The sequence below is a fragment of the Mangifera indica genome, chromosome 7 (assembly GCF_011075055.1).
Source record: "Mangifera indica cultivar Alphonso chromosome 7, CATAS_Mindica_2.1, whole genome shotgun sequence".
NCBI lineage: Eukaryota > Viridiplantae > Streptophyta > Magnoliopsida > Sapindales > Anacardiaceae > Mangifera > Mangifera indica.
In genome coordinates this window covers 20,499,437-20,525,604 of record NC_058143.1, presented here as the reverse complement: position 1 = coordinate 20,525,604, position 26,168 = coordinate 20,499,437, and the positions used below count along the sequence as shown (strand labels likewise).

General features: G+C 35.0%; 2 protein-coding genes across 2 annotated transcripts; both read right to left on the bottom strand.

Annotated features, from left to right (window-relative positions):
* Positions 1-82: 82 nt before the first annotated feature.
* Positions 83-6,080, bottom strand: LOC123220113 (ABC transporter B family member 11-like). Its single transcript, XM_044642132.1, is given in 14 exon segments — positions 83-622; positions 706-999; positions 1,079-1,342; positions 1,427-1,554; positions 1,557-1,692; positions 1,819-2,720; positions 3,016-3,289; positions 3,512-4,037; positions 4,121-4,359; positions 4,445-4,666; positions 4,797-4,972; positions 5,302-5,356; positions 5,445-5,775; positions 6,039-6,080. Coding segments are annotated over 13 exon segments (3,900 nt in total). The 5' UTR covers position 5,775; positions 6,039-6,080; the 3' UTR covers positions 83-268.
* Positions 6,081-19,275: 13,195 nt separating this feature from the next.
* On the bottom strand, positions 19,276-25,831 carry LOC123221579 (ABC transporter B family member 11-like). Its single transcript, XM_044644402.1, is given in 11 exon segments — positions 19,276-19,796; positions 19,950-20,243; positions 20,529-20,792; positions 20,930-21,196; positions 21,402-22,228; positions 22,409-22,733; positions 22,930-23,455; positions 23,547-23,785; positions 23,868-24,089; positions 24,190-24,396; positions 25,376-25,831. Coding segments are annotated over 11 exon segments (3,981 nt in total). The 3' UTR covers positions 19,276-19,442.
* Between the last annotated feature and the right edge of the window lie 337 nt (positions 25,832-26,168).

Here is a 26,168-nt window from a genome sequence, read left to right as displayed (position 1 = left end):
AGCTCTAGAAATCGATTCCTAGTTGATTCCCCTACTTTCAATCGTTTTGTATCCATAACTTTCTTTACACAGGCAGCTATGGTGAAGGAAAAAGGGAATAAATAGAAGAAAATTATTGCCTAATCCTATTAGATATCAGTTTCCTTGTACAACAAGGATAGTAAAATAGAAGCAGACACTATTTGTACGCAACAATTTATTTCAATCGTCAAACAATTTATGAAATCCTTTTTGCTGCACACACAAACCAAGATGAGAGTGAAGCTGATTAGGATGAAGCACTTGTGTGTAGTGCTACCAAGGAAGCATAAAGGCCATCTTTTATATTCACTAGAGTTTCATGTTTTCCCTTTTCAGCTATGATACCATTCTTAACCACAGCAATTAAATCAGCACCCTTGATTGTTGACAGCCTATGAGCTACCATTATTGTGGTTCTGCCTACCATTACTTGATCCAATGCATCTTGCACCACTCTTTCAGATTCTGCATCCAGAGCACTTGTTGCTTCATCTAGAAGTAATATTTTTGGTTCTTTCACTATTGCTCTTGCAATTGCCACTCTTTGCTTCTGTCCGCCCGATAATTGGATTCCTCGCTCACCCACCAATGTATCATACCCCTGCACTTTCAAAATATAACAAATTAATCATCAATATACAAGTCATCTTATTTATCCAATTATGCCAAGCATATGTTTTAAACCTGTTTTAAGCTACTAATGAACTTGTGGGCATTTGCCAACTCTGCTGCGGCTAAAATTTCTGCTTCTGTTGCATTGCCTTCCTTGCCATATGCAATATTTGCTCGGATAGTGTCATTGAATAATACAGGCTCTTGGCTCACCAGGCCCATCTTCTGTCTTAACCACTTCAATTGTAGCTTTTGAATTTCAATTCCATCCAATGTAATGTGACCTGAATCAGGGTCATAGAATCTTTCCAACAAAGATATTACTGTTGATTTCCCACTCCCACTTTCTCCAATCAGAGCAACAGTCTAATAGAAAATGAGTTTTTTTAGTTAGTTTCTAGTGTTTTCAGGGGCTAGACAGCAAACGAAACTAGCATATAGTTACCTTGCCAGATTGAATAACCAAGCAGAGATCTCTGAATATTTGTATATAAGGTCTTGTAGGATAAGCAAAACTGACATGCTGAAACTCAATGTCTCCTTTGACTCTTTCTATTATTGTCCCTGACTCATCACTCGAGTCTATTTTCGATTTCCGATCAATAATTGCAAATACAGAAGCCACAGCACTCTTTGCCTTACTGGCATCCGGTGCAAGGAAGCCTGATTGTGAAATCCCGGTGGCTGCAAGAAAGAGTGCATAGAAAACCTGCAAATTGAGAAAATTTGAAAGATCAGCAATTAGAAAAGAAAACAATAGCATATTGATGAAAAAGGGAAAAAAGGAACTTACACGAAAAACCTCAGGAAATGTTGCCCTACCAGCCTCAACAAGTCGGGCTCCAGCATAAAAAGTGCCAGCATAGAACAAAAACAGCAGGAAGAAAGATAGTCCAAAACCTACCCCACCAGTCACACCTGCTTCATTCCTGCTTTGATAGGGCCTTCACATTTCTTCTTATACAATTCTATCACCTTTTCTTCTGCACAAAAAGAAGCAACTGTTCTAATACTTCCTACCGCATCATTCGCAACTTGACTTGATTCCTCGTACATATTCTGCAATCATATAAATATATCATCATCTTTTAATAAATTTCAGTTATCCTGAAATTAGTAGAAAATAGCTTTTTAAGTACAAAAATTTAGATATTGTTTTGGAGTACTTCAGGTTTTCTGCTGTACCTTTGCATCAGAATTGGAACCACTCAAGAATTTCATATGAATGTATCCGTTAGCTGCTATCAGGGGCAGCAACATAGAGACTGCGAGAGCCATTTGCCAATTTGTTTCAAAGGCAACAACCAATCCAGCAATTAGAGTTGCAATATTCTGAACAAGCAAACTTAGTGCATCTCCAACCACCCTTCGAAAAGAAGCAGAATCAGCAGAAAGCCTTGCACCAATTGCACCACTTGAGTGATGAGGTTCATCAAACCAACTTATCTCCATGTGAACCACTTTCTCAAAACACATTAATCTGATCCGGCTGATCAACTTACATCCAGCCACAGAAAAAAAATATGATTTCAATGGTTGAGCCAATAAACATGCCACCGCTAACAAGAAGTACATGAATGCCCAAAATTGTGTATGCTTGCGGAGTTCATCCACTGGCTCAAAGAATGATTTTATGACACTGGAAAGCATGAGCCCAAAAATAGGTAATACTAGACCAATGAAACCTGCAGCAATTGTGCCTAGCAGTAAAACTGGGATCTCTGGCTTGTTGAGATATGCCACACGTGAAAGTGGGACTTCTGGAGGTGGTTTTGAATTTTTTGATAGTCCTGAAGAAGTATGTGGTTCTGCTTCTGCAGGAGCTGTTTCTAGGACATCAATTCCATTGGGTACACCAAATGAAACTGAGATTGACTGACGACCACTATTTCCATTTCCAGATGAACCCCTGCTTATAGATCGCAGTAAAGATATCTGTTGGCTTGAATGTCTTTCTGAATCCACAGATATTTCTAGCCTTTCTTGATCATTTGCAAGTTTTTGTTCTGATACCATCCTTGTTTCTTGCAACCGTATAAGCTGGCTATATGCTCCATTAGGATCCTTGACAAGCTCAGACTGTGTACCTGATCAGTAAAAAAAAAAATTAAAAGATTTGAAGTTGTAATATGCGTTTGCAGTAATGAAATGAATATAGAAAGTGTTAGTGCTGGCTTAGTGACTGATTTGAGCAAGAAACTATACTTTGCAAACTTTCCTTAGAGGTAAAAAGAAACATCTTGTCTTCAAGCAATTAAGAATTTCCATCACTAATTAACTATATGCCCTTTGAATGAATATTCAATGTATGCATAATGGAGTTAAGGAACTTTATGGTGGAATTTAACTGACATGACAGGTTGATATCAGCAAAAGTTTTACCCTTCTCAACAATTTTTCCTTGATGAATAACAGCAATCATATCAGCATTTTTCACTGTACTCAAGCGATGCGCTACAACAATTGTAGTTCTGTTGATCATAATTCTGTCCAGTGCCTCTTGCACAGTTCTCTCGGATTCTGCATCAAGAGCACTTGTGGCTTCGTCCAGAAGTAGAATTCTGGGGTCCTTAAGAATTGCTCTAGCTATAGCTACTCTCTGCTTTTGCCCACCAGATAGTTGAATTCCAAGCTCCCCAACAATTGTGTCAAGTCCCTGAATACACACAAAGAAAACAAGTTAATGAACCTTGTTCATAAAGTGTAACACCCCTATGGCCCAAAAGAGAAACTACAATGGAATGTGTGTTTAAAGTCGACAACATCTTGACAATGGCCAGACTATTGGACCACAATGTTGCATCAAGTTGATAGGAAACATTATTATAATAAATCAATCATGCAATATTCTGCTGACAGAACAAAGTGGACAGAAAACCTGAGGCAGTTTATCTATGAACTTGGCAGCATTGGCAAGTTCCGCAGCAGCCCTGATTTCCTGAATAGTAGCACAATCTTTCCCATAAGCAATATTATCTTTGATGCTGGAAGTAAACAACACAGGTTCCTGACTGACAAGGCCTATTTTACCCCTAATCCATTTAAGCTGAAACTCTTTGAGATTAATACCATCAATAAGAATTTCACCAGCCTGAGGATCATAAAATCTCTCAATCAAACTAATAACAGTTGATTTCCCACTTCCACTGTGTCCAACTAAAGCTGCAGTTATTCCACTAGGAATTGAGAGTGAGAATCCATTGAATATTTGTTCATCCAATCTTGCAGGATAACTGAAACAAACATCTTTTAATTCTATATCTCCACGAATGTCATCTAATTTCAGTCCATTGGTATCATAAGCATCTATATGTGGCTTCCTTTTGATTACCTCAAACAATTTATATGCTGCAGCTTGTCCAGGACCCAATGCACTAATGGATTGAGATGTCTGTCCAAGAGAACTGGAAAATAAAATAAAATAATAAGGATGCAGTTCTTCTTGTTCAATTCAATGAAACATAAACCAAGACACAACACTACTTACAAGGATCCAGTCATTACAGCAAAGATAACACTAATGACATCGCCTCCAGAATATCCTTTTTCAAGTATCATTTTCCCACCAAACCATACAGCCAAGGAATAACTGCTGTATAAAACAAAGTTAACTGAACCAATACCAAGCCCTGAAGCCAAGCCTTCTTGCACGCCAGATTTGTAAGCTTTGGTTAAGGACTCATTGTATTTAGCAACAGCTTGCTTCTCCCCATTAAATGATGCAACCTGTATCATGAAAATGTATAAAAATCATAAATTCCATTACAAAGAAAAAGGAAGATCAAGTATAATTCATGTCTAGAGTTCATACAGTTCTAATTGTGCCAATCGTCTGCTGAGATACAGTTGCAGCAAGTGAATAAGCAGATTGTCCTCTAGCTGCAAGCTTTCCCATTACAATGGTCATGAAAGCTCCAGAGATGAAAAGAGGTGGAATACAAGATAACAGGACAAGGGTCAGAAGCCATCCCTTGACAAATGCAACAACAAATCCTGCAATGAATGTTGCTATTTGCTGGATGAGCTTTCCAACCTACATAAAGGCAAAATAATAATAACAATAATAATAAAAGTTAAATAAAAAACATCAAGAGAAAATCTAAACTCATTTTAAGAAAACTGGAAAAAGTGGACACAATTTAGGCTTCCCTAGAACATAATACCTTCTCGCCCATGGCATTTTGAATAAGCACAATGTCACCTGACATCCTTTCAATAATTTCTCCAGTATGTGTTTCTGTGTCAAAGAAGCCAACATCTTGTCTTAACATTGTTTTCAAGTATAAACTTCTTATACGTACTGCTTGCCTTTCCCCAGTGACAACCCAGCAAGCCATCTCTGCCATGTAGCAAACAACAGGTATCTCAGTTTCCAATGCTCCATACAGGTCTTCTTTTCTCTTTGCTCACTTTGATTGGAAACAAATTTTGGTTGATTTCTGCTATTGGCATTGATTTTTAAGTTACCCATAACTTTTCATTGAAGTGTTCGCTCTACTTTTATTGATCTTTTCAAGATCCTTTAAATGATCTTGGCTTTCAGGTGAGCAGTTTGTCATTTATTTGTCGCTCTAAAGATACTGTCATATTTTCTTATAAAGAAAGTTAAAAAGGAAAAAAATTTCCTTGATCCTTGTATTGTCTTAGCAAGAAGCCTGATATACTTACGGAGAAATCCTACAGCACCAGCCCCTATGGCTAAGAATACAAAATTCAGAGACACCTGAGAATGTTACAAGCCAATCTATTATAAATAAACCTGACTTAAAATATAGTTGATTGAAATATAAGGACCAAGTTTGAAATAATACCTTTGAAACTTCATCTACCACTTGTTTGATGTTAGAATTTTGTCCGAATGCATTTACTAAATTTCCCATGAGTAAGGTTAGGAGGGGCATACAGATTCCATTTCCAATGGCGGCAATTGTGCCAACACCAATCAACACAAAATCTGTTAAGTCGGCAAACGAATAAAGCTTGTAATATGGAAGTACCTGAGTGTTTTCTTCTTTCTCCTTTCTTTGTTGGGTGTCAGCCTTTTGGGGAGGTTCCTGAGACAATTTCCCTGGAGAGTGGCTTGTCGATACTGAAGCCTGCTCTGTTATAATTTCTTCATCTAAACCATTCTCCCTAGTCATGCTGCTTCCTACAACAATACCCTTTTAATCAGTGAAACACATTGAAATTAAAATTTCAAAAAATCAAAATTTTTTTTCATTCAGTACGTAGTAGTGCATATAGTTGAAGCTCAGAAACTGATATATAATTAGTTTGACAACTTATTATGACTTGTCTAGCTTTGTCAAATTAGCTTTCTCAATAACATGCTATGATATCTAACATGTCAAACAACGAGAGACTTCATTAAGATTGACATGCAGAAACTGAAACGTGAAACTCACAGAAGATTGATGATGGCGAGTTTTGGGGTGTGATGGGTTTGTGAATGCTTACCCATCCCAGCTTCACTATATACACATATAAAAGAGGCAACCTTTCAGTGACAGTGGGACGTATGTTAATTATTAAGAGGGACTAGTGGGTACCTGGTAAAAGAATTGATTTCCTCACATTTATTCACCATCCAAATTTTCTTTGGTATAGGGTAGGTGTGATATGAATTTTGTAAAAGTTTACCCAAATTTAAAAGTGTAGATTCAAAAGATGAATTTTTAAGTAGAACTAAATACATTTGATTAATTGATTTCATCAAATATATTCACTATCCACATGCGACTAGCGAATATATGTAATTGTGTTAAAATGAATGCAAAATGTAAACCGCAAAATTAGGATGAGCTAAGATTAAGAGAGAACAAAGAAATATTTTCATCAAATAATCTTTTTCTCTATTTCCATGTAAATATTTGTGCTACTGTGTTAGTAAATGTGCATCTTACTGTTTGATTTTCTTGGGCTTTCATACAAGTTCATTCTTGATATCATATTTTAATCACAACCTAATCTCTCTTACTGTAATCCTTTTTATACATATAAATGAATCGTGTGGTCAACAATAAACAATGTGCTACATCATCATCCTCATTTTATTTGATTCATGCACATATATATATTTTTTTATACACACACACACACACACGTAGTCCAACTCCTCCTATACCATACATAGCATAATTATATCACTTTTAAATTGAAAATTTTATAATTGGATTTGACATTATGCATTTATAAAAATACTGCACACACCCATCATTAACGTTATAAAGATTAATTTCAACAAGACTTTTTGTTCTCATTATATTTTTCCATCTAATCATGCATTACAATACAAATTTTCTCAGAAAATGGGTGTCAAATACTCCACCCAACCACACATTATTAAATAAACAGGTGATTTGTATAGCAGGGGACCGCATAAGGCTGTGTCAACTATATTTTGCTTCATACGCTCCTCTGGATTTGGATTGTATTGACTTAGGCAATGAATAGCATCTCTGTTATTGTGGAAGGAATTTTCAAAACTCAGGAAATGCAGATTTGAGAAATAGAATTTCAAACCAGAAGCAAATTTGAGAATGGGAGCAAGTTGCGGTTGAACAGGTACAACCTGATTGCAGTACATATGTAAACTACAAGTACACGTGTCAAACATTCATCAACTAAAGTTTTCACATAAAAGTTGTATTAAAATGCATGTATAGTTGGCGAGTGAGCGTGCACCAAAATATAGGGAACAAACTAATTCCATCTTTTATGCACTCTACTGCTTATTTTGTTTGGGTTTCTTAACAATCTCAGATAAAAATTTTGGAGGAAGATTGATAGAGCAAATAAGCAAATAATGGTATATTTACATACAAGACAACAAGTGAAGATTATGTTATTATAAGTCAACATTTCCATGCCGCAAGCAATGAGGGAAGCTAAATTGATAAAGATATTGCTTTGATTATTTCACTCACATAATGTTGAAATATAGCAGACAATTAATCCATATTTCCTTGGTTGATGCATAGGGGACCATGGTTCAATTTTATAGAGTTTCAACAATAAATCTACAAATTCCCTTTCATGTATGGGACCATAAATTTTAACCATTGATGAAAAAACATACATTTCCTTTTCATTTGATTTCATAATAATGCAAATTTCCTTGAATAGTTTCAGGAATCCAATAAAAACTGATTGGTTACATTTATTTGATTGTTTCTTTGTTTGTTTGTATAATATAACATGGACCCTGGCAGGATTTTATCTCTTATTAAATAAAAGAATATATGCTTAAAAGTTGCAGAAAAGAGAATGGAATTGGGATGGTTCATATTCCAAACTAGCTTGCACTTGGAGAGGACTGTAAGAACCAAGGAGGAATATCAAAAGATAATGATTACTAAGTAAGTATTATTCTCCTATATAAAAATTATTCAATTACTTCAACTGAAAAGGAATATATACTCCAGCAATGGTTGGTTCCTAATCATTCTTTCCCTACAGAAAAACTAATTGGATATTAATGCTCATGCCCACCTGACAGAAACTTAGGTAGCATCACCTTTTATCCACTACCATTACAAAATCTCACTCTGAGAATGTTGTGGGGTTGCCCAAGTACATCAAATATCAAGATTAACAATATGTGAAATAAATCAACAATTTTTAGTCCAATATGATTCAAAACTGGGTTAGTTTCTTCTCTATTAAACAACCTGGATTTCAAAGAACAAAATACATGAACTTCGCAAGGGAAAACAAAAAAAAATCTTTATTCTTACCATGACATTGTATCCAACAGAAGAATGAAGAAAAAATTCTGATGGAGAAACTAAACTAAGAAACTGAAATAAGAGATGAAACAATTATCATTAGGAAGCTTTAAAAAAAAAAAAAAAAGGAAACTAGGTTGGGTACCCGACCCGGCGTCCTAAATTCTGGTCAGCTCCGGTTCTTAAGGATCTGGAACTGAAATCGGTACCGATCAGTTCAACCAAGCCTGGAACAGAAACATAGACAGATTCCAAATTCCTATTGAGACCGACGGCTGAATACTCAACAACTCCAGCCTAGACAGGTAATTTGCTCACCCCTAATGCTGACAAAATCTGTAATGTCCTCGCATATAATCCTCAACAGAGAATGTTAATTACTGCTACTGACATTTGTGTTCCAAATTGGTCAATAGAATAAAAAAAAATTCTGTTTTTGGTTGTGAATTCTGCTTTCTAGCAAAAAGTTAGCACTTGTATATGTCTCCCACAAGTATCTACTTTGTAGGTTATCATTGTAACAACCCAGTCTGCTTTGTCACAAAGACAAGAATTTTCTTTTGGATCTTACATAAACATTTTTCACCCAAAGTTGAATCAATCCAGGACTTTTAAACTGGTCCAGATTATCTTTTACTAATATAAGGGATGTGATTATGTCCAATCAGACTATCTAGAACTGAAAAATGTCTCATTAACTGCACTATTAAAATTTTCTGGGTAAAAATGAACTAAGATAAACTGCTTTCTGTCAAGTTTTAGCAGAAGCTGTCTTTTATCTTTGTTGGAGATTAGATATGAGAGCCTGTTGTGCTTGTTGTGTTGTTGCTCCTTTTATTCCATTCTTGGCCGAATTGATATTGTGTTGTTTCAGCACTTACATTGGTTTTATATTTGCAACTGTATCAATACTTTGAAAAATGCCATCAGGAACACCAGTTATCATCAAGAACTAACCTGCAAATTTATTGACAATAGTATCAAGGGTTTTTGTTGGACCATCACAAGAGCGCAATTTGACCTTTCCTATGCTAAAATCTAGCTTAAGAGATAAGACTTTTCCTTAAGCAGGCCAATTAGGGAGTAATGATTATGAAACCTCTCCAAAAGTGGGTTTATAGTTGGAGCTAAAATCACACGGATGGGTACCGCCCCACGGACAGGCTAAATAGGGGTTAAGGATAGTGAAACCTCCCCTCAACTGAGCATAAAGTAAGGATTATGAATCCACTTTTTAACTGGGGCAAAGGTTTGAGCTAGAATCACACAAATTAGTACCTCCTCATGGCCTTTGGATGAAGTTGTTCTTAAACTTAGATTTTGATATGACTTGTTGGGCATACCAAAAGTGATACTGAGTCATTCCAACCTCAAAAACTAGCTCAAGGGGTGAGACTTTCTTTCACACTTATGTACCACACCAACCTAATTCCCAACCATTACAAGATACTCAACAATTTGATTCTACAAAGGCTTTTCATTCAATTAATTTGCTGGTTATGAAGACAACTTTAGCATCAAACAACAACAAGATTTAGCAAAATTCTGAAATTAAAGAATACTTGGGATGCTAGCAACACTTACCAAATATTTCATTTTCATACTGATTTTTATTTTGTAAATCATAGCAAGCATTCAACTCTCTACTTAAATTTCATGATTTTGTTTGTTAAGTATCCCACATTGATTGGGAATTAAGTTAGGTGTGGGTTTTTAAGTGTGAGGGAAAGCCTCTCCTCAACCCAATAGCCTAATAGCCCCAAAATAATTTATTACCTATGCAGGTTGTTCAAACAAGCTTCAATCTAAAGATCATTGTGTGAGATTAAGTGAACATATATATAGAGACACACACACCCACGAAGGCAGTATTGTCTTCGAGCTTGTTAACTAATATTCTTACTACTTCAGTATTCAATGCTTTTAGTGTCAGTTATTAAATAATTTGTGGAACAAAAGTTGTTGGAAGACTTCTTCTGTAAGCAAATATAAATAATTTCAGGATCAAAGAAAATGCATATCCGAATTGCAATACGTGTGTTCTTTGGTGATGTTTGATGATCTAAGCGTCCCGATTAATAATCCACACCACAATTTGCCTTTTTCCCTACATGGATTCTATAGTTTTTGGTATGTGTATTCTATATTGTTTTTTGCAGGGGAGTGAAGAAGAAGAAACGTAACAACTAATTTTATTAAAATAGCAGTTAGGATTTTATACTTTAAATCTCAACTGTTGCTAACTCTCATCTCATAACTGTCAAAAGCAGATATGTAATTTTAATTGTAGGGGTTGTTTTGTCATTTCAACCTTAATAGATTAGGTCAACCTATCATGGGTGGACCAGATCCAATATCTCCCATTCACATATGATGGGTGATCCCAACCAGAACTCTTACACAAAAATCTCACAGAACAAAGCAATTCATACTGGCAAACGTGTCATACAACCTTACGAGCAACCTGCACTTGAGAGCTAATTTACTATGCATCTGTTAAGAATAACATAATCGTTTCAACTCGAATAATAAAATGATAAAGTGTTAATCTCCCAATATCCCAAACTTACTCAATAACGTTAGCTCTTTTTAATTTCTTATTTAATATTATGTTATTTTCTATGTATCCATAATCAAGTTCATTATTTCATATGAGTGACATGATCGGCCAACCAATGGACACATGTAATACATAATTCTTCCTCTTCCACTCGAAATTCACAATTTAAACGTAGCCATTTTCTAATCATGTTTCATAGATTGAATTGTGTGTGGCTCTATAAGTGTCAAACTAAGATAACAATACTAAAAATAAACATAAAATAATAGCAAAAAGTCCAAGGATACTAATGTGAGGTAATCCTCATAAAGTCTCACATAGTGAGAGAGCAGGAATTCATCCTCTCACTAATTCAAATGATTGTCTTACTTATACACACATAGTATGAAATCATATGCTACATAGTATATTTTCTCAAATTTTATTACCAATACTGTACATATCTTAGTTCAATCGTTGTACCTAGCACCTAATATGAATTTTTAATCATCTCTCTAATCTTATAGGTATTACTATATATTAAGAACTCACATCTAACATTCACAAGCTATTTGGATGTAGGGAATGCAAACCGGTCATTGCTAAACTCATCAATTTATGAATTTATCTTGATTAATCATTAAGGCGACATGTCTAATAATAATAATAATTTATTTTTTGAGCAATTCTCATCTTCAATGTGCGCTATTTCAGCGTTATTATACTTAAGAAGTATGTTTCATCTTAGAATGCTCTGTTAGCATCAAAGGGGATTGTTGTGTGAGTGAGTCAATTTCAAACTTGTATGACATTATGATCTTGTTGAGCTTTCAAAATAATGTGTAAATAAAGAAACACCAAGAATTCAAACATGCGAATAAAGCCAAAAAGACAAAAATTTGAATTCTTTAATTTTTCAACGTTATGTTACAAATACAATATATACTCAACAATTCATCTATCATATTCTACGTAAACTAAGAAATTTAACATGTGCAAAATATATGGAAAGCCCTTAATGGCAAATTAATCCTAGAGGGGGAGAATAGAATTATTAACAAAAATTAAACACCAAATTTATCAAATTGAATTTTTTACTCAAGATGTCATAACAAAAAATCAAATGAACAATCAAAGCATAAAGTAAGGGAAAAGAGTTTAGAGAATAATCAGGAATTTAAAGTGGTTTAGTGTTTTTTGTCCCAAGCTTCCTACGTTCACTTCTTCAAGCAACTAGTTTGAAGTTTTCTTTCGAATCACTTTTGAATTACACTAATTAACTTGGGATTATGCCCTTTTACAGTAGTGGTATGGGATTTCGCCCCAGTATAATTAAAAGGAAGATTTACAAGAAGAATATGCCTCCAATAGGCTGATTTTAATAATATGTATAAATGTTTCTCTTAAATATATGATATTTTGATTTCTAGAGAGAGATTAAGAGCTTAAAGATTGAGATAAGAATTCTTGAATGCTTTGGATATGTTCTCTAACCCTTTTGACTTCAATCCAACTTGTTTATATAGCTTTAAGACTTGAAAGATCCTTTAGAATGATTTTACTAGTCATTGACTTGTGAAAATAACGTTTTACCCTTGAAAATGCGTGAGGATGTCTAAGGGTCGAATTCTTGAAATGCGCCATTTGAGGGACAAGCATCCTTTTTTCAAGATAGTCGTCTTGCTTTGCTTCTTAAAATTCTAAAGAGCATCAAACATGAAAGGACGGGCAAGGGACAGGCGTCCTAATGTGTTGACTTTGTTGACCATCCTAATTATACTTTTGAATGCATTGAAGAAGGAATGGACATTCCATGGTCATTTTCCAATAGGGGACAAACGTCCTTGTTCATTTAGCAGAAATTTTCGAGAGCTTCAAACTTCTAAGGACAAGCATGAGAATAGTAAAGGGACTGACATCTCATTTGGGACGGACATCCCTGACCTGAAAAAATAAACATCTACATTTTGCTCATTTTTCGATCATTGAAACTTTATGTCATGGACTTTATTAACTCAATAATTATTAATCATCAACATTAAACTTAATTTTGGCATAGTCAAGACACCTAGGGGTCCAACAATATACATCTCTCAGAATTGGTTTGGTTCAAGGATCATCAACTATATTATGTGTAGAAATATATTGTACAATCACTTCATTCTTCAAAATGATGTCTTTGACAAAGTTATATCTAATGTTGATATGTTTGGTTCTATTATAAAATTTGAGATATTTTGAGAAAGTTATCGCAGTTTGATTATTACAATGTACAACAATAAGACCAACTACTTCTTCCTGTACACCCAAATTCTCAAAAAAATTTCCTAACTAAATAGCTTCTTGCACAGTTATAGAACAGGTTACAAATTTGGCCTCCATTATGGATAAAACTATGCATGTATGTTTCTTACAGCTCCAGGATATAATACCCTTTTGGCCAAAGGACTATTTCCCATCCAAGGTATGTTGCATTCCCAAGTTTCCCCCCTTTAACTTTGAAAATCTCAAATATCTATCTATGAGTAGTTAAAATTAACGGTAGTAAGGGTTAAAATCATCATTTTATCTATAATATTAAAAATAAACGAAAATATAATCTCTTTTTACCCCTAACCTTTAAAAACTAAAAGTTTCCCCTACCCTAAGTTTTAAAAAATAACAATTTTCCCCCAGGGTTTCGTTTCCAGATCTTTGACGTCATCTCCTACTCCATTGTCGGCAGCCTCTCCCTCCCAAAGCCTCCTCTCCCTTTCTTCCCATTTGGACGCCTGATCAACATTGGAGGAGTCGTGGAAGACGAAGAGCTTTGTCAAGGAAGATGAAGTTTTTTGTCTTCCCAAACGAAGATGACAACTTTGTCTTCGCTTGGGAAGACGAAAAGCTTCGTCTTTCCCAACAAAGTTTTTCGTCTTCTATAGCTCCTTCGACATTGATCGGGCGTCCAAATGGGTAGAGAAAGACCATCAGAGGCAGAGAAAGCTTCGGGAGGGAGAGGTTGTCGACAATAGAGCCGAAGATGACGTCAAAGATTTGGAAACAAAACCTGGGGGAAACTGTTATTTTTTAAAACTTAGGCTGGGGGAAACTTTTAGTTTTTAAAGTTTATGGGGGTAAAGAGAGATAAAATTTTAAGGAGTAAGAGTTTCGTTAATTTTAACTGCTTATGGGTGGATATTTGGGATTTTCAAGTTAAAGAGGAAAAACTTGAGAATACAACATACCTTTGGTGGGAAATAGTCCTTTGGCCTACCTTTTTAGAGTAAGAAAACATAGTCAGAAATTGATTTAGGTTGGTCTAAATCACCACCCTTGTCAGTATCTAAATAACTAACAATACGAAAATCTAATCCTTGATAGCATAAATAGTAATCTATAGTGCATTTCAGATATCTCAATATCCTTTTAACAATCTTCCAATGTTCCCTTCCAAGGTTTGATTGATATCAACTGACCAACTCAATAGCAAAGCAAATATCGAGGTGAGTACACATCATAATGTATATGAGACTTTCAACCACATTTGAATAAGGTACTGAGAACATTTCATTTCTCTTGTTTGGAGTCTTTAGACACATGTCTTGGCCCAATAAATAACCTTTTAACACAAGATTATCTATGAGTTTGTAGTTCGTCAGATTGAATGGTTCTAGAATATTTTAGATACAATACTCTTGTGATAGAGCTAAAAGTTTCTTAGAACAATCATTTTTTATTTTAATATCCAAAATATACTATGTTTCACCCCTCTATGTCAAAATTTGTGGATAACTAATTCTTAAATGGTCATCACATACTTCAAATTACTCTCACTATCAATACATCAACCACATAAAGAGATAGAATTGCAAATTTGTCATTAAACCAATTTACATAGGCACAGTAGTCTTGTTTTAATATTTTAAAATTATAAGACAATATAGTCTTGTGGAATTTTAAATACCATTGTCTTGATAACTGTTTTAGGCCATATATTGATCATTGGAGCTTGCATACTTTGCGTTCTTGGCCTTTTATCACGAAACCTACAAGTTGATCCATATAGGTCTTTTCGTCAAGTTCTCTATTAAGGAGAGTTGTCTTGTCGTCCATTTGATGCAATTTAAGATCTAAATGTGCTACTACAACTAGAATTACATTAATTGAAGTAAATCTTATGACAACCAAAAAGGTTTCTTTATAATTTATACCTTCTTATTGGGTATAGTCTTTCACCACAAGATAAGCTTTATATTTGTCCATTGAGTCATCTATTTTACGTTTAATTTTGAGAATCCATTTATTCCCAATAAATTTTTGACCCGATGGTAAGTCCACCAAACTCCAAACTTGGTTAATTTTCATGGATTTCATTTCTTCCTCCAACGCTTCTTGCCATCTTTCCTTATCAAGGGATGATAAAGCTGCTTTGATATTTTTAGGTTTTTCGTCTTCTAAAGGAACGGTTATGAAAACTTTATTTTAAATTCTAAAACATCGCTTAGGGACTCTAGGACATTTATTCTTATGCAATTGAGAATCTTCGATCTCACTATTCGAATAAGTTAAAGCTTAATCTCATTGCTCTCACTATTTGGAAGAGGTAAAAACATTGTCAGTTGCGACATAACTGATGGTCATTGAAACATACTTTTTCCATATTTCTCTTTTGTCTTATACAGATGAAGACTTAATATTGCATCTCTAGTAACTATTTTAGTTACTCTCCCATTAAAGTCCTCCCCTATGAACATGTAACCTTTGGAGTGTTTAAAGTATCTTACAAAGACACAATTCTTTTCTCTCGGTCCTAATTTTTCAAATTTATGGGAAGAGTCATTGATGTATGTTGCTAACCCTTAAGGTCGTATCATATTCAAATCAAGTTTTCTATCCGTCCATAACTCATAAAGAGTAGAAGTAACTGATTTAGTGGCCACTCGTTTAAATACATAAGTCAAAGACAACAAGACATCTCCCCAATACGAAATTAGAAGATTTTCCTATGCCATCATAAACCTAACCATTTTTAACAAAGTTCGATTCTTTCTTTCCACTACACCATTTTATTACGGAGTTCTTGGAATTGTTAAGGCCAAAGGATCCTCTAACCTCAGGTTCTCACCCCTTAACTTTGAAAATCTCATTTACCCACCCATGGGCTATTAAAATTAATGGAACTCTAACCTTTTAAAATTTTATCTCTTTTTCACCCCATAAACTTTAAAAACTAAAAGTTTTCACCTAACCCAAGTTTTAAAAAATGGCAGTTCTCTCTTAGGTTTAGTTCTAGGTCTCCAGGGCCATCTTCGTTGTCATTGTCAATAGTATCTCCCTTTCAAATCCCTCCAACGATCTCTCTCCACTCTGTTGAACATTCGATCTACATCGAATAAGGTTTGGAAGACAAAAAGCTTTGTCAGGGAGATAAAGCTCTTCGTCTTCTATTATCTTCAAAACTTCATTCGACGTCGATTGAGCGTTTAACTGAATGGAGAGAGACTGTTGGAGGGAGAGAAAGCTTTGGGAGGGAGAGACCATCAACAATGGCATTGGAGATGGCACTGAAGATCTGAAAACCAAACCCTAGGGAAGAAATATCATTTTTTAAAACGTTGGTTAGGGGCAAACTTTTAGTTTTTAAAGTTTAAGGGAGGAAAAGGAAATTATATTTTAGTTTATTTTTAATATTATAGATAAAATAACGATTTTGCCCAAAAACCATTAATTTTAACCAATCATGGGTAGGTATTTGAGATTTTCAAAACTAAGGGGAGAAAACTTAGAAAAACAACATATTTTAAGGGGGAATAAGTCCTTTGGCCAATTGTTAATTGCCACACAATTTTTTTTCACTACATCATTCTTTAAATTTAGTAGATAAATATTCACGGCCTTGATTAGTTCTCAAGGCTTTTATTCTTTTGTCCAATTGATATTCAATCTTATTTATAGAATATCTAAAACAATCTATTGTTTTTAACTTATGGGAGATCAAATAGGTATAACCAAAACGTGAATAATCATCTATGAAAATGGTAAAATAGGATGCACCATTTCTAGCTCTGACATTTATAATACCACAAATATATGAGTGTACAAGTTGCAAAGGAAGCGCAACTCTAGCAGTTTTGTCAAAAGGTTTTCTAGACAAAGGTTTTCTTGCTAAGCAATACTCACAAATAGACAGAACTAATTTCGTGATAGGTCCTAATAACCTTTCACGAACCAGTTTATTCATTTTATCTTGACCAATATACCCTAATTAGCATGTCATTTATTTGCATCTAATTTCGTGATAGGTCCTAATAACCTTTCATGAACCATTCTATTCATTTTATCTTGACCAATATACTCTAATTAGAATGTCATATATTTGCATCCATAATCAGACTGTTAGGAGTTGCAAATAACAAAGAATTAACAAAATTATCATAATTACATGATAAGGTGTCTAACACCACAAAACCTTCTCATAATTACATGATAAGGTGTCTAACACCACAAAACCTTCTAACAGAAATTCAAATCCATAATACATAATACCATAATAAATTTTAACCAAGTTCTGGGAGAAAATTAAATTATATCTTAGTTTTAATAGAACACGCACAGAGACCAAATTTCGTCAAATTTTTGGAGCATACAAAACTTCATGTAGGTATAAGGTTTGACTACCTCACAAAACTAATTTGTATGTGTCCATTTCTTTTTGCTTATAGTTTTGTGTTATTACCTATATAAATCCATCATGTTTCCCTCGGTATTTGACAAAATTCCACAAAAGCTTCTCCATCACGAGCTACATGGTCTGTGGCTCCTAAGTCTACAATCTACATAGGATAAGATTTAGTTAATAAAATAGTACTAGAAACATAAATCTCATAATTCAAAACAAGATAAGACAATACCTTCTTATACTTCATGCACTCACTAGCAAAGTGACTCTTGTTTTTATAGTTGTAACAGGTCAGCTTAGTCTTATGTCTTTTCCTAACGTGTTTACCTCTTTTGCACTTGAATTGCTTGTTCTTATTCATAGGTCCTTAGATGATCTCTTTCCCTTTTCTGGACTTACATCATTTTCACTTGTAATTAGAAAACTTCTTGAAACTGGACTTAGCAACATGATTCGAATTCATTTATAATTCAGATAGTAGTCTCTACTCAATATGTTCACCCTATATATGAACAACAAATAGACACAAAATAAATTACACATGCATAACAATAGAAACAACATATGTTCACATATTATATAACAATGTATAATTCAAAATACATCCCGAAAACAACAATAAGTGTTTGATTTATACAAAAATAGGTTGCATAAGCTCTTACATGACATGGGACCACGATCTTCACACGCTGGAGAAAGCACTTCATGTGTTGGTCAAACTTTGACCATTGACTAGTCAAATATTGATTGTTAATCGATCAAATGTTGACCATTAATAGTCAACTGATCCACAGGTTAAGACTCGATTCGGATCACCCGATTGCCAAGTGGAGTGACCCGTTGACCAACAAGTTGGGCAATGGGGTTTTCCCAATCTGATTGCAACCTACGATGCATATGAACCTTAATAAATTGCCAATGAAATTGGTTGTCCTTTGGCCAATGATCGATGGCGATTTGATGAGGCTTTTGAAGCCTACGTCACAATGCTTTTGTTCGTTGCATTTTACAGTGCCAACGTCGTCGGAATCTAACAAATTTGGGACATGAATGTCACCATTTTTGGAAAACATAAGCTACTGAAATTCATCGATTCGATGCATTTCCAAAGTAACTTTTCATCACAAATCATACATATCACCCTAACATGATTCTAGGCAACAATTATACTCAATCATATCAAATTCATCAAGAAAATGTAAATGGGTCATAGAGCATATGAACGGGTTCATGCGTTTTTTTCTCAAAAAATAATCACTATTCATAGCATTATGAACCCAATTCATTTTCTAGAAATATTCTTGCATCATCAACATCACCGTGAACCATATAATATTACTCTGATACTAATGCAAACGGATATAAATAATTTCAAGATAAAAGAAAATGCATACTCGGATTGCAATACGTGTGTTTTTTGATGATATTCGATAATCCAAGCGTTTCAATTAATAATCCACAACATAGTTTGCCTTTTTGCTTGTCTGGATTCTATAGTTTTAGGTCTGTGTATTTTATATTGTTTTCTGTAGGGAAGCAGAGAAGAAGAAACGTAACATCTAATTTTATTAAAGCGGTAGTTGGGATTTTAAAATTTAAATCCCAATTATTGCTAACTCTCATCCCATAACTGTTAAGGGCACATATGTAATTTTAACTGCAGGGGTTGTTTTGTTATTTCAACCCTAATAGATCAGGTTAACCTATCATAGGTGAACTGGATCCAACACCTTCATTTTCATTTCTCTTTAAAACTTACATTACTATGTCATAGTCCAATACTAGACTTATAAGTGTATTTAGAAACAAGTTACAATGATAACAACTCAAGATAACAAAACAACCCATAAACAAACTACTAATAGAGTGAAGCAGACATAAGAGCTTAATTTGTTGCACTTGCATGAAGTGCTACTAAGGATGCATAAACACCTTTCTTCACATTGATTAAACTTTCATGGTTTCCTTTTTCTACTATGGCTCCATTTTTAATTACTGCAATAACATCTGCATTCCTAATTGTGGATAACCGATGAGCTACAACAATTGTGGTTCGGTCCTTCATAACTTGATCTAATGCATCTTGAACCACTCTTTCAGACTCCAGGTCAAGAGCACTAGTGGCTTCATCTAGCAATAAAATTTTTGGAGACTTCACAATGGCACGCGCAATAGCTACTCGTTGTTTTTGTCCCCCGGATAACTGGACTCCTCTTTCTCCTACAGATGTATCATATCCCTACGTTTTCCAACTTTAAGAATTAGAAACATAAATTTCTATTCAATCCAAGAAAAAATAGATTTGGTGGCAATTGAAAGTCACTATTGATAACGTGGGATTCATTCTGTTCAACAAAGTATTTAAGAACAACTTGAAATGCCAAGTCTTAACCTGTTGTAAGCCACTAATGAAGCTGTGAGCATTAGCTAATTCTGCTGCAGCTAAAATTTCTGTTTCTGTTGCATCTCCTTCCTTTCCATAAGCAATATTGGCTTTGATGGTGTCATTGAATAACACAGGCTCCTGACTCACCAGGCCCATCTGCTGTCTTAACCATTTTAGTTGCAGCTTTTGGATTTCTATTCCATCTAGAGTAATTTGACCTGAATTAGGATCATAAAATCTCTGCAATAATGAGATCACTGTCGATTTACCACTCCCACTTTCTCCAACCAGAGCAACCATCTGAAACAAAAAGCTAAATTATATTGTTATTCATTCTCTTGGTTCAACCATGTCAATTAGAAAGCTGTAGCAGTATTTCCAATGTATGTGTCAACGAAAAAAGTTTTCACTTCTGAATTTAATGTACAATTGTTAAGCTGAAGCAAGCAACACTGGAAGAATCTTGGTACACCAAAATTGGTTGCCATGGCTTCAGAGCAGCTAAAAGTTCCATTTTAGCTAAAAGGATTATCAAGTTATGGGTGAACTTTTATTAGTTGAATGTAATGAAGCATGCAACATTACCTTGCCAGAATGTATGGTTAAGCAAAGATCACGGAAAATATGAGCATCAGGTCTTGTTGGATACTTGAAACTGACTTGCCTAAACTCAACTTCACCTCTAACATTGTCTAATGTTGTTCCACTGTTATCACTTGAGTCTATCTTGGATATCGGGTCAAGAAGCCCAAATACAGAAGCACTAGACCTCTTAGCTTTACCAACGTCAGGAGCAAGAGTGGTTGCTCTTGAAATTCCATAGGCTGTCAAACTGACAGCAAAAAACACCTGTAAACAGTAGGTAGGCTAATGATCAATATCAGAATAACGTAAGAAATTTTTCCTTCAGATAATCAGTGATCAATGGACAAGTGTAATGACACATAAACTTGAAATACTTATTTGATGGAGAATGAAATACTTACATGAAAAAAATCATTGAATGTTGTCTTGCCATGGTTAACTAATATCCCTCCAACAAAAAATTCCACTGCATAGATAAAATAGAAAAAGAAGAAGGATACCCCACAGCATAGTCCGCGTATCAGTCCTTGCTTTATCTTTGCCTTAACTGGGCCATCACATTTCTTCTGGTATAGTTCAATCACATTCTTCTCGGTACAGAAGGAAGCTACAGTTCTAATGCTGCTAACTGCATCACTTACAACCTGACCGGCTTCCTCATACATTTTCTGCAAACATTTGAAAATCTCTATCTCGATAAAACAGTAATAATAATAATAGTAGCGAGTCTGTTTGAATATTTAGAATAACATAGAGTTTGGTTCATATTTTTTTATTTAAAAAATCACATAATTGGTGTTTCCTTATCAAAATTGATCATGTAATGAAAATTAGGCATAACATGAATGGCTTCCTGAGTAGTTAAAAACAAACCTTAGCATTACTGGCGTTGCTGATCAAGAACATCACCTTCATTTGTACGTAAGTACAAACTCCCAGCAGAGGAAAGAAGGCAAGGATTATCAAACACAATTCCCAACTTGTTTTGAAACCAATTATCAAGCCTGCAGTTGCTGTTGCAGCATTCTGAACAATCAAAGCAAGTGTGTCACCAACTGCACTTCGCACTGAGGCTGCGTCTGTAGAAAGCCTTGCACCAATGGCACCACTCGAATGCTCAGCTTCATCAAACCATCCTATCTCCATGTGTACCACTTTTGCAAAGCACATTGATCGTATTCGCTTTATCAACTTGCACCCTGCTACACCAAAAAAGTATGAGCTGATTGCGTTGCTCAGAAAAGAAGTCACACCAAGGGCCACAAATATTAACGCCCAAACTGAGGAATCTCTCTTGACTTTTTCGGGTTTGTAGAAACTTTTAATAGCACTGGCAAGCCCCATCCCGAAAATTGGTAATATTGCACCATTGGCCGCAGCAAATATGGAACCTATAAGTAACATAGGTATCTCAGGGCTATTAAGACCAGCCAAACGGCTAAGTGGAACTTCTTGAGAAATCTGTGGCTTTTCTGCAGCAGGAGTACTATCAATTGATTTGTCAGGTAAGTTTTCAGGAGACATTTCAACTGAGTTATCAGAAATTATACTTAAGGGCGACGAAACATATTGGACCCAGGAATGACGACCGCTGTCTGGTTTAATTGAAGAATCTTTTTCTGACTCATTGCAAATTTCCTGCAGCCGTATGAGCTGGCTATATGCTCCATCATGATTCTTGACTAAATCAAAATGTGAACCTGACAATTTGAAAAAAATATAATTCAGTAATGCGTAAAATAGGAATGCAGCTTAAAAGCAAAAATTTACAAAAGATGAATGGTAACTAGGAAGGGTAATGCGCGGGAGACAGAAACTCTTGATTATGAAACTAGTCATGAGTAACATAGGCTACTCAAGCAAATACATTAATGACAGGCAACTTCTGTAGTTGAACCATTGAAAAAGGGAAATCTAAGCAAAATTTTAACCTTTTTCAACAATCTTTCCTTTCTCAATAACAGCTATCATATCTGCATTCCTCACTGTAGTCAAGCGATGAGCTACAAGTACAGTTGTACGGTTGACCATTACTCTATCAAGTGCCTCTTGCACCACTCTTTCGGATTCAGCGTCAAGAGCACTTGTGGCTTCATCTAGAAGTAGGATTCTTGGATCTTTTAGGATGGCCCTTGCTATAGCAACTCTCTGCTTTTGGCCCCCAGATAGCTGAACTCCATGTTCACCAACCATTGTGTCTAGTCTCTGGACAATTCAAAACTTAAAAGGAGATATCACCAACTCTTATTAACAGAATACTTATATAGGTAGAAGGAGAGTGAGGAAACTGTGATAGTTGGAGGATTTAGTGATTTTTCTTTCATCTCAAGGAATTAAGATTTTTTTTTCTTTAATAAGATTTATTAAAACTTAAAAAGACCAATAGTTGAAGAATTAAAACCTGAGGTAGCTTATTTATGAAGCTAGATGCATTTGCAAGCTCTGCAGCAGCTTCTATCTCTTCATTAGTTGCACCAATCTTCCCATAAGCAATATTGTCTCTAATGCTTGATGAAAACAACACAGGTTCCTGGCTGACAAGACCAATTTTCCCTCTGATCCATTGGAGCTGAAACTCTCTGAGATTAACACCGTCTATAAGTACTTCACCAGCCTGTGGATCATAAAATCTATCTATCAAACTGATCACTGTTGATTTCCCACTTCCACTCTGTCCAACCAGAGCTGCAGTTGTACCACTCGGTATTGAAAGAGAGAATCCAATTAATATGCGTTCATCTGGTCTTGCGGGATAACTGAAATTAACATCCTCTAACTCAATATCACCACGAATTTCATCCAGTTTCCTTCCATTAGTATCGTAAGCATCAATCTCAGGCTTCCTATTGATTGCCTCAAACATTTTAAATGCTGCTGCTTGTCCGGCAGCAAATGTACTTAAGTGTGGACCTGCCTGCCCTAGAGACCTTAAATTCCGAATAATTTGCTAACATGTTAATATAACTTTCATAACTCCACAAAACAACAAACAGATAGAAAGCAGTAAAGTGTACTTACGAAGAGCCCAGCAACACACCAAAAATCACAGTTAAGACATCTCCTCCTGAGTATCCCTTATCAACTATCATTCTTCCACCGAACCACACTGCCAATGCATAGCCACTATATGAGATAAGATTTCGTGTACCCATACTTAACCCAGTAACAAGCCCTCGCTTTACACCAGACTTGTATGCTTTAATCAAGGACTTGCTGTACTTAGAAATTGCTAGTTGCTCCCCTGTATATGATGCAACCTACATAAACAATACATTTTTCATCAATAATTCCATTGAAACAGCATGAGATAAAGGTTTTCACTCTGTAAATGTTTCTTACAGTTCTGATAGAGCCAATTGTCTGCTCTACAAGAGTGGCTGCTTGAGAATAGGCAGTTTGTTCATGGGAACTGAGCGTGCTTAAGAGCTTCATCATGAGAGCTCCAGAAATAGCAATTGGTGGAACTGAACATAACAATACAAGAGTGAGGAGCCATCCTCTCACGAAAGCTATGACAAAGCCTCCTAAGAATGAAGATATATTCTGTATAAACTGTCCAACCTGAAAAATTACAAGAGCATCTTCAAATCCATACATGCATGTGATATTGATTGCGATGATCATGGCAACAATAATGTTCTTTTATATAAATATGCTATACCTTCTCACCAATGGCTTCTTGAATAAGAATAGTGTCACCTGACATTCTTCCAACAATTTCTCCAGTACTAGTTTCCTTATCAAAGAAGCCAATTTCTTGCCCTAATATTGTTTTCAAATATAAACTTCTTATCCTTGCAGCCTGCCTCTCCCCTGTTACAGTCCAGCTAGTCACCTCTGGCAAACAGCAAAAATGGGCATCTTTACACTTAACATAAGATTTGAATATGGAATTAGCGATACGAAATTCAATTTCAAGAAGCTACTCACGGACAAAGGATGCGGTACACGCCCCCACAGCCAAGTAGACATATTTCAGTGAAACCTGTAGAAGTATTTGACCAAACTATTGCTCATTGAACCCAATTATGTTAATTTTTAAGTTTTTAGTAAATCAAAACTGGCTACCATTGATATTAGGAATTTTGCGGAAACATAAAAAATTTAAAAAACAAATCATCAATCACACAAAACACATGATATTTTTGACATAACCCACCTATTGTAACACTACTTGACATAACCTACATCGACAAAGAACTAGAGAAACATAAGATATATATAAATATATCATATCACTTATAAATGATAAGACAAGATCAGTTAAATAGTTTGTGATGCTAGGGCAATCACAGGAGACACGATATCCCAAAAAAAACAATCACTGTATGTCTAAAGCAGATAATATTCTAATTCTTAGATAATGAATCAATATCTTACATCCATGGGAGATAAAATATATAATGACCACAAAGATACAATACTACAACACACTATATGATATTCCAGAATACTATCCCAGCACTACATGTTAAACTTTCACATATTTCTCTCTCCCATGAAGTATCTTGAGAGATAAGCAACTTCTACTAAGAAATACTTTCCTAATCTTTGTAGAACTATATTTCTATCACAACAAAATTTCCAACTTCAAAAAGAAACCGATAGAGAAAACAAGCCTCATCCTCTATAATTAAATTGTTAATTTTCAAAAATATTCTTCAGAACATCAAATACAATACCATGTTATGTAATTACTTAATACAAAATACTTAAGGGACTTTTGGCTTGGGGCAAGATTACCCAGTAATGCATTATAATTTCAGTAAAAGCTTTAATGTCAATAAATAAAGGAATAATTTTCCAATTGAAAAGTAGCACTCTATAGTTTCAGTGTTTTCAGATACCTTAAAAACTCCATGCACCATATCGGTAGTGGAGGCAGGTTTTCCAGTGGCATCAATCAACTCTCCAAATAGTAAAGACATAAGTGGCAAACAGAACCCATTTCCAACAGCAGAAATTACACCACAAAACATCAAAAAATAATCAAAGGAGTCAGCAAAGGAAAACAACTTGTAGTATGCTACTACATTCTTCCCTTGCTTTCTCTCCTTTTTCCCATCTGAAACTGGCTCATTTCCATTCTCTTCAGGTATTTTTCCCCTCTCTCCCACTGCTGAATGAGCTCCATCTAAGTTTCCTGGTGTTTCCTGAGCATGGTCGATCTTCATTTCTCCATCTAAAGTACTTCCTGGTGGTGGTTCAGCTTCCCCTTTGTTAACATCTCCATCTAAACTTGCTGATGATTCAGGAGCTTGCTCTCTTTTAATATCTCCATCTGAAGTGCTGTTGTCTGCCATGTTCAGCAACTGCAAAGTGTACACTGTCTTTCACAACAATGAAGCTCTTGGATGGCAGCTGCACATAAGCAAACATAAGCATTAAATTCATTATTAACATAATGAACGTTTATGTATCCAAAAGAAGCAAATACAAGAAATGCTCACTCAGTGGACATGAAGAAGAGAAGAACGAAGAGAAGAACGAATGTAAGAAATGGAAGCATTATCATTTATTTATATATCGTTATACAGTTTATGAAACTTATAACGACTCTCAACATGAATTGTGTACAATATTTTATTTACTGTAGTTGACATATGTTTTATCATTTTCTTTGTTTATATTTGCATGTTC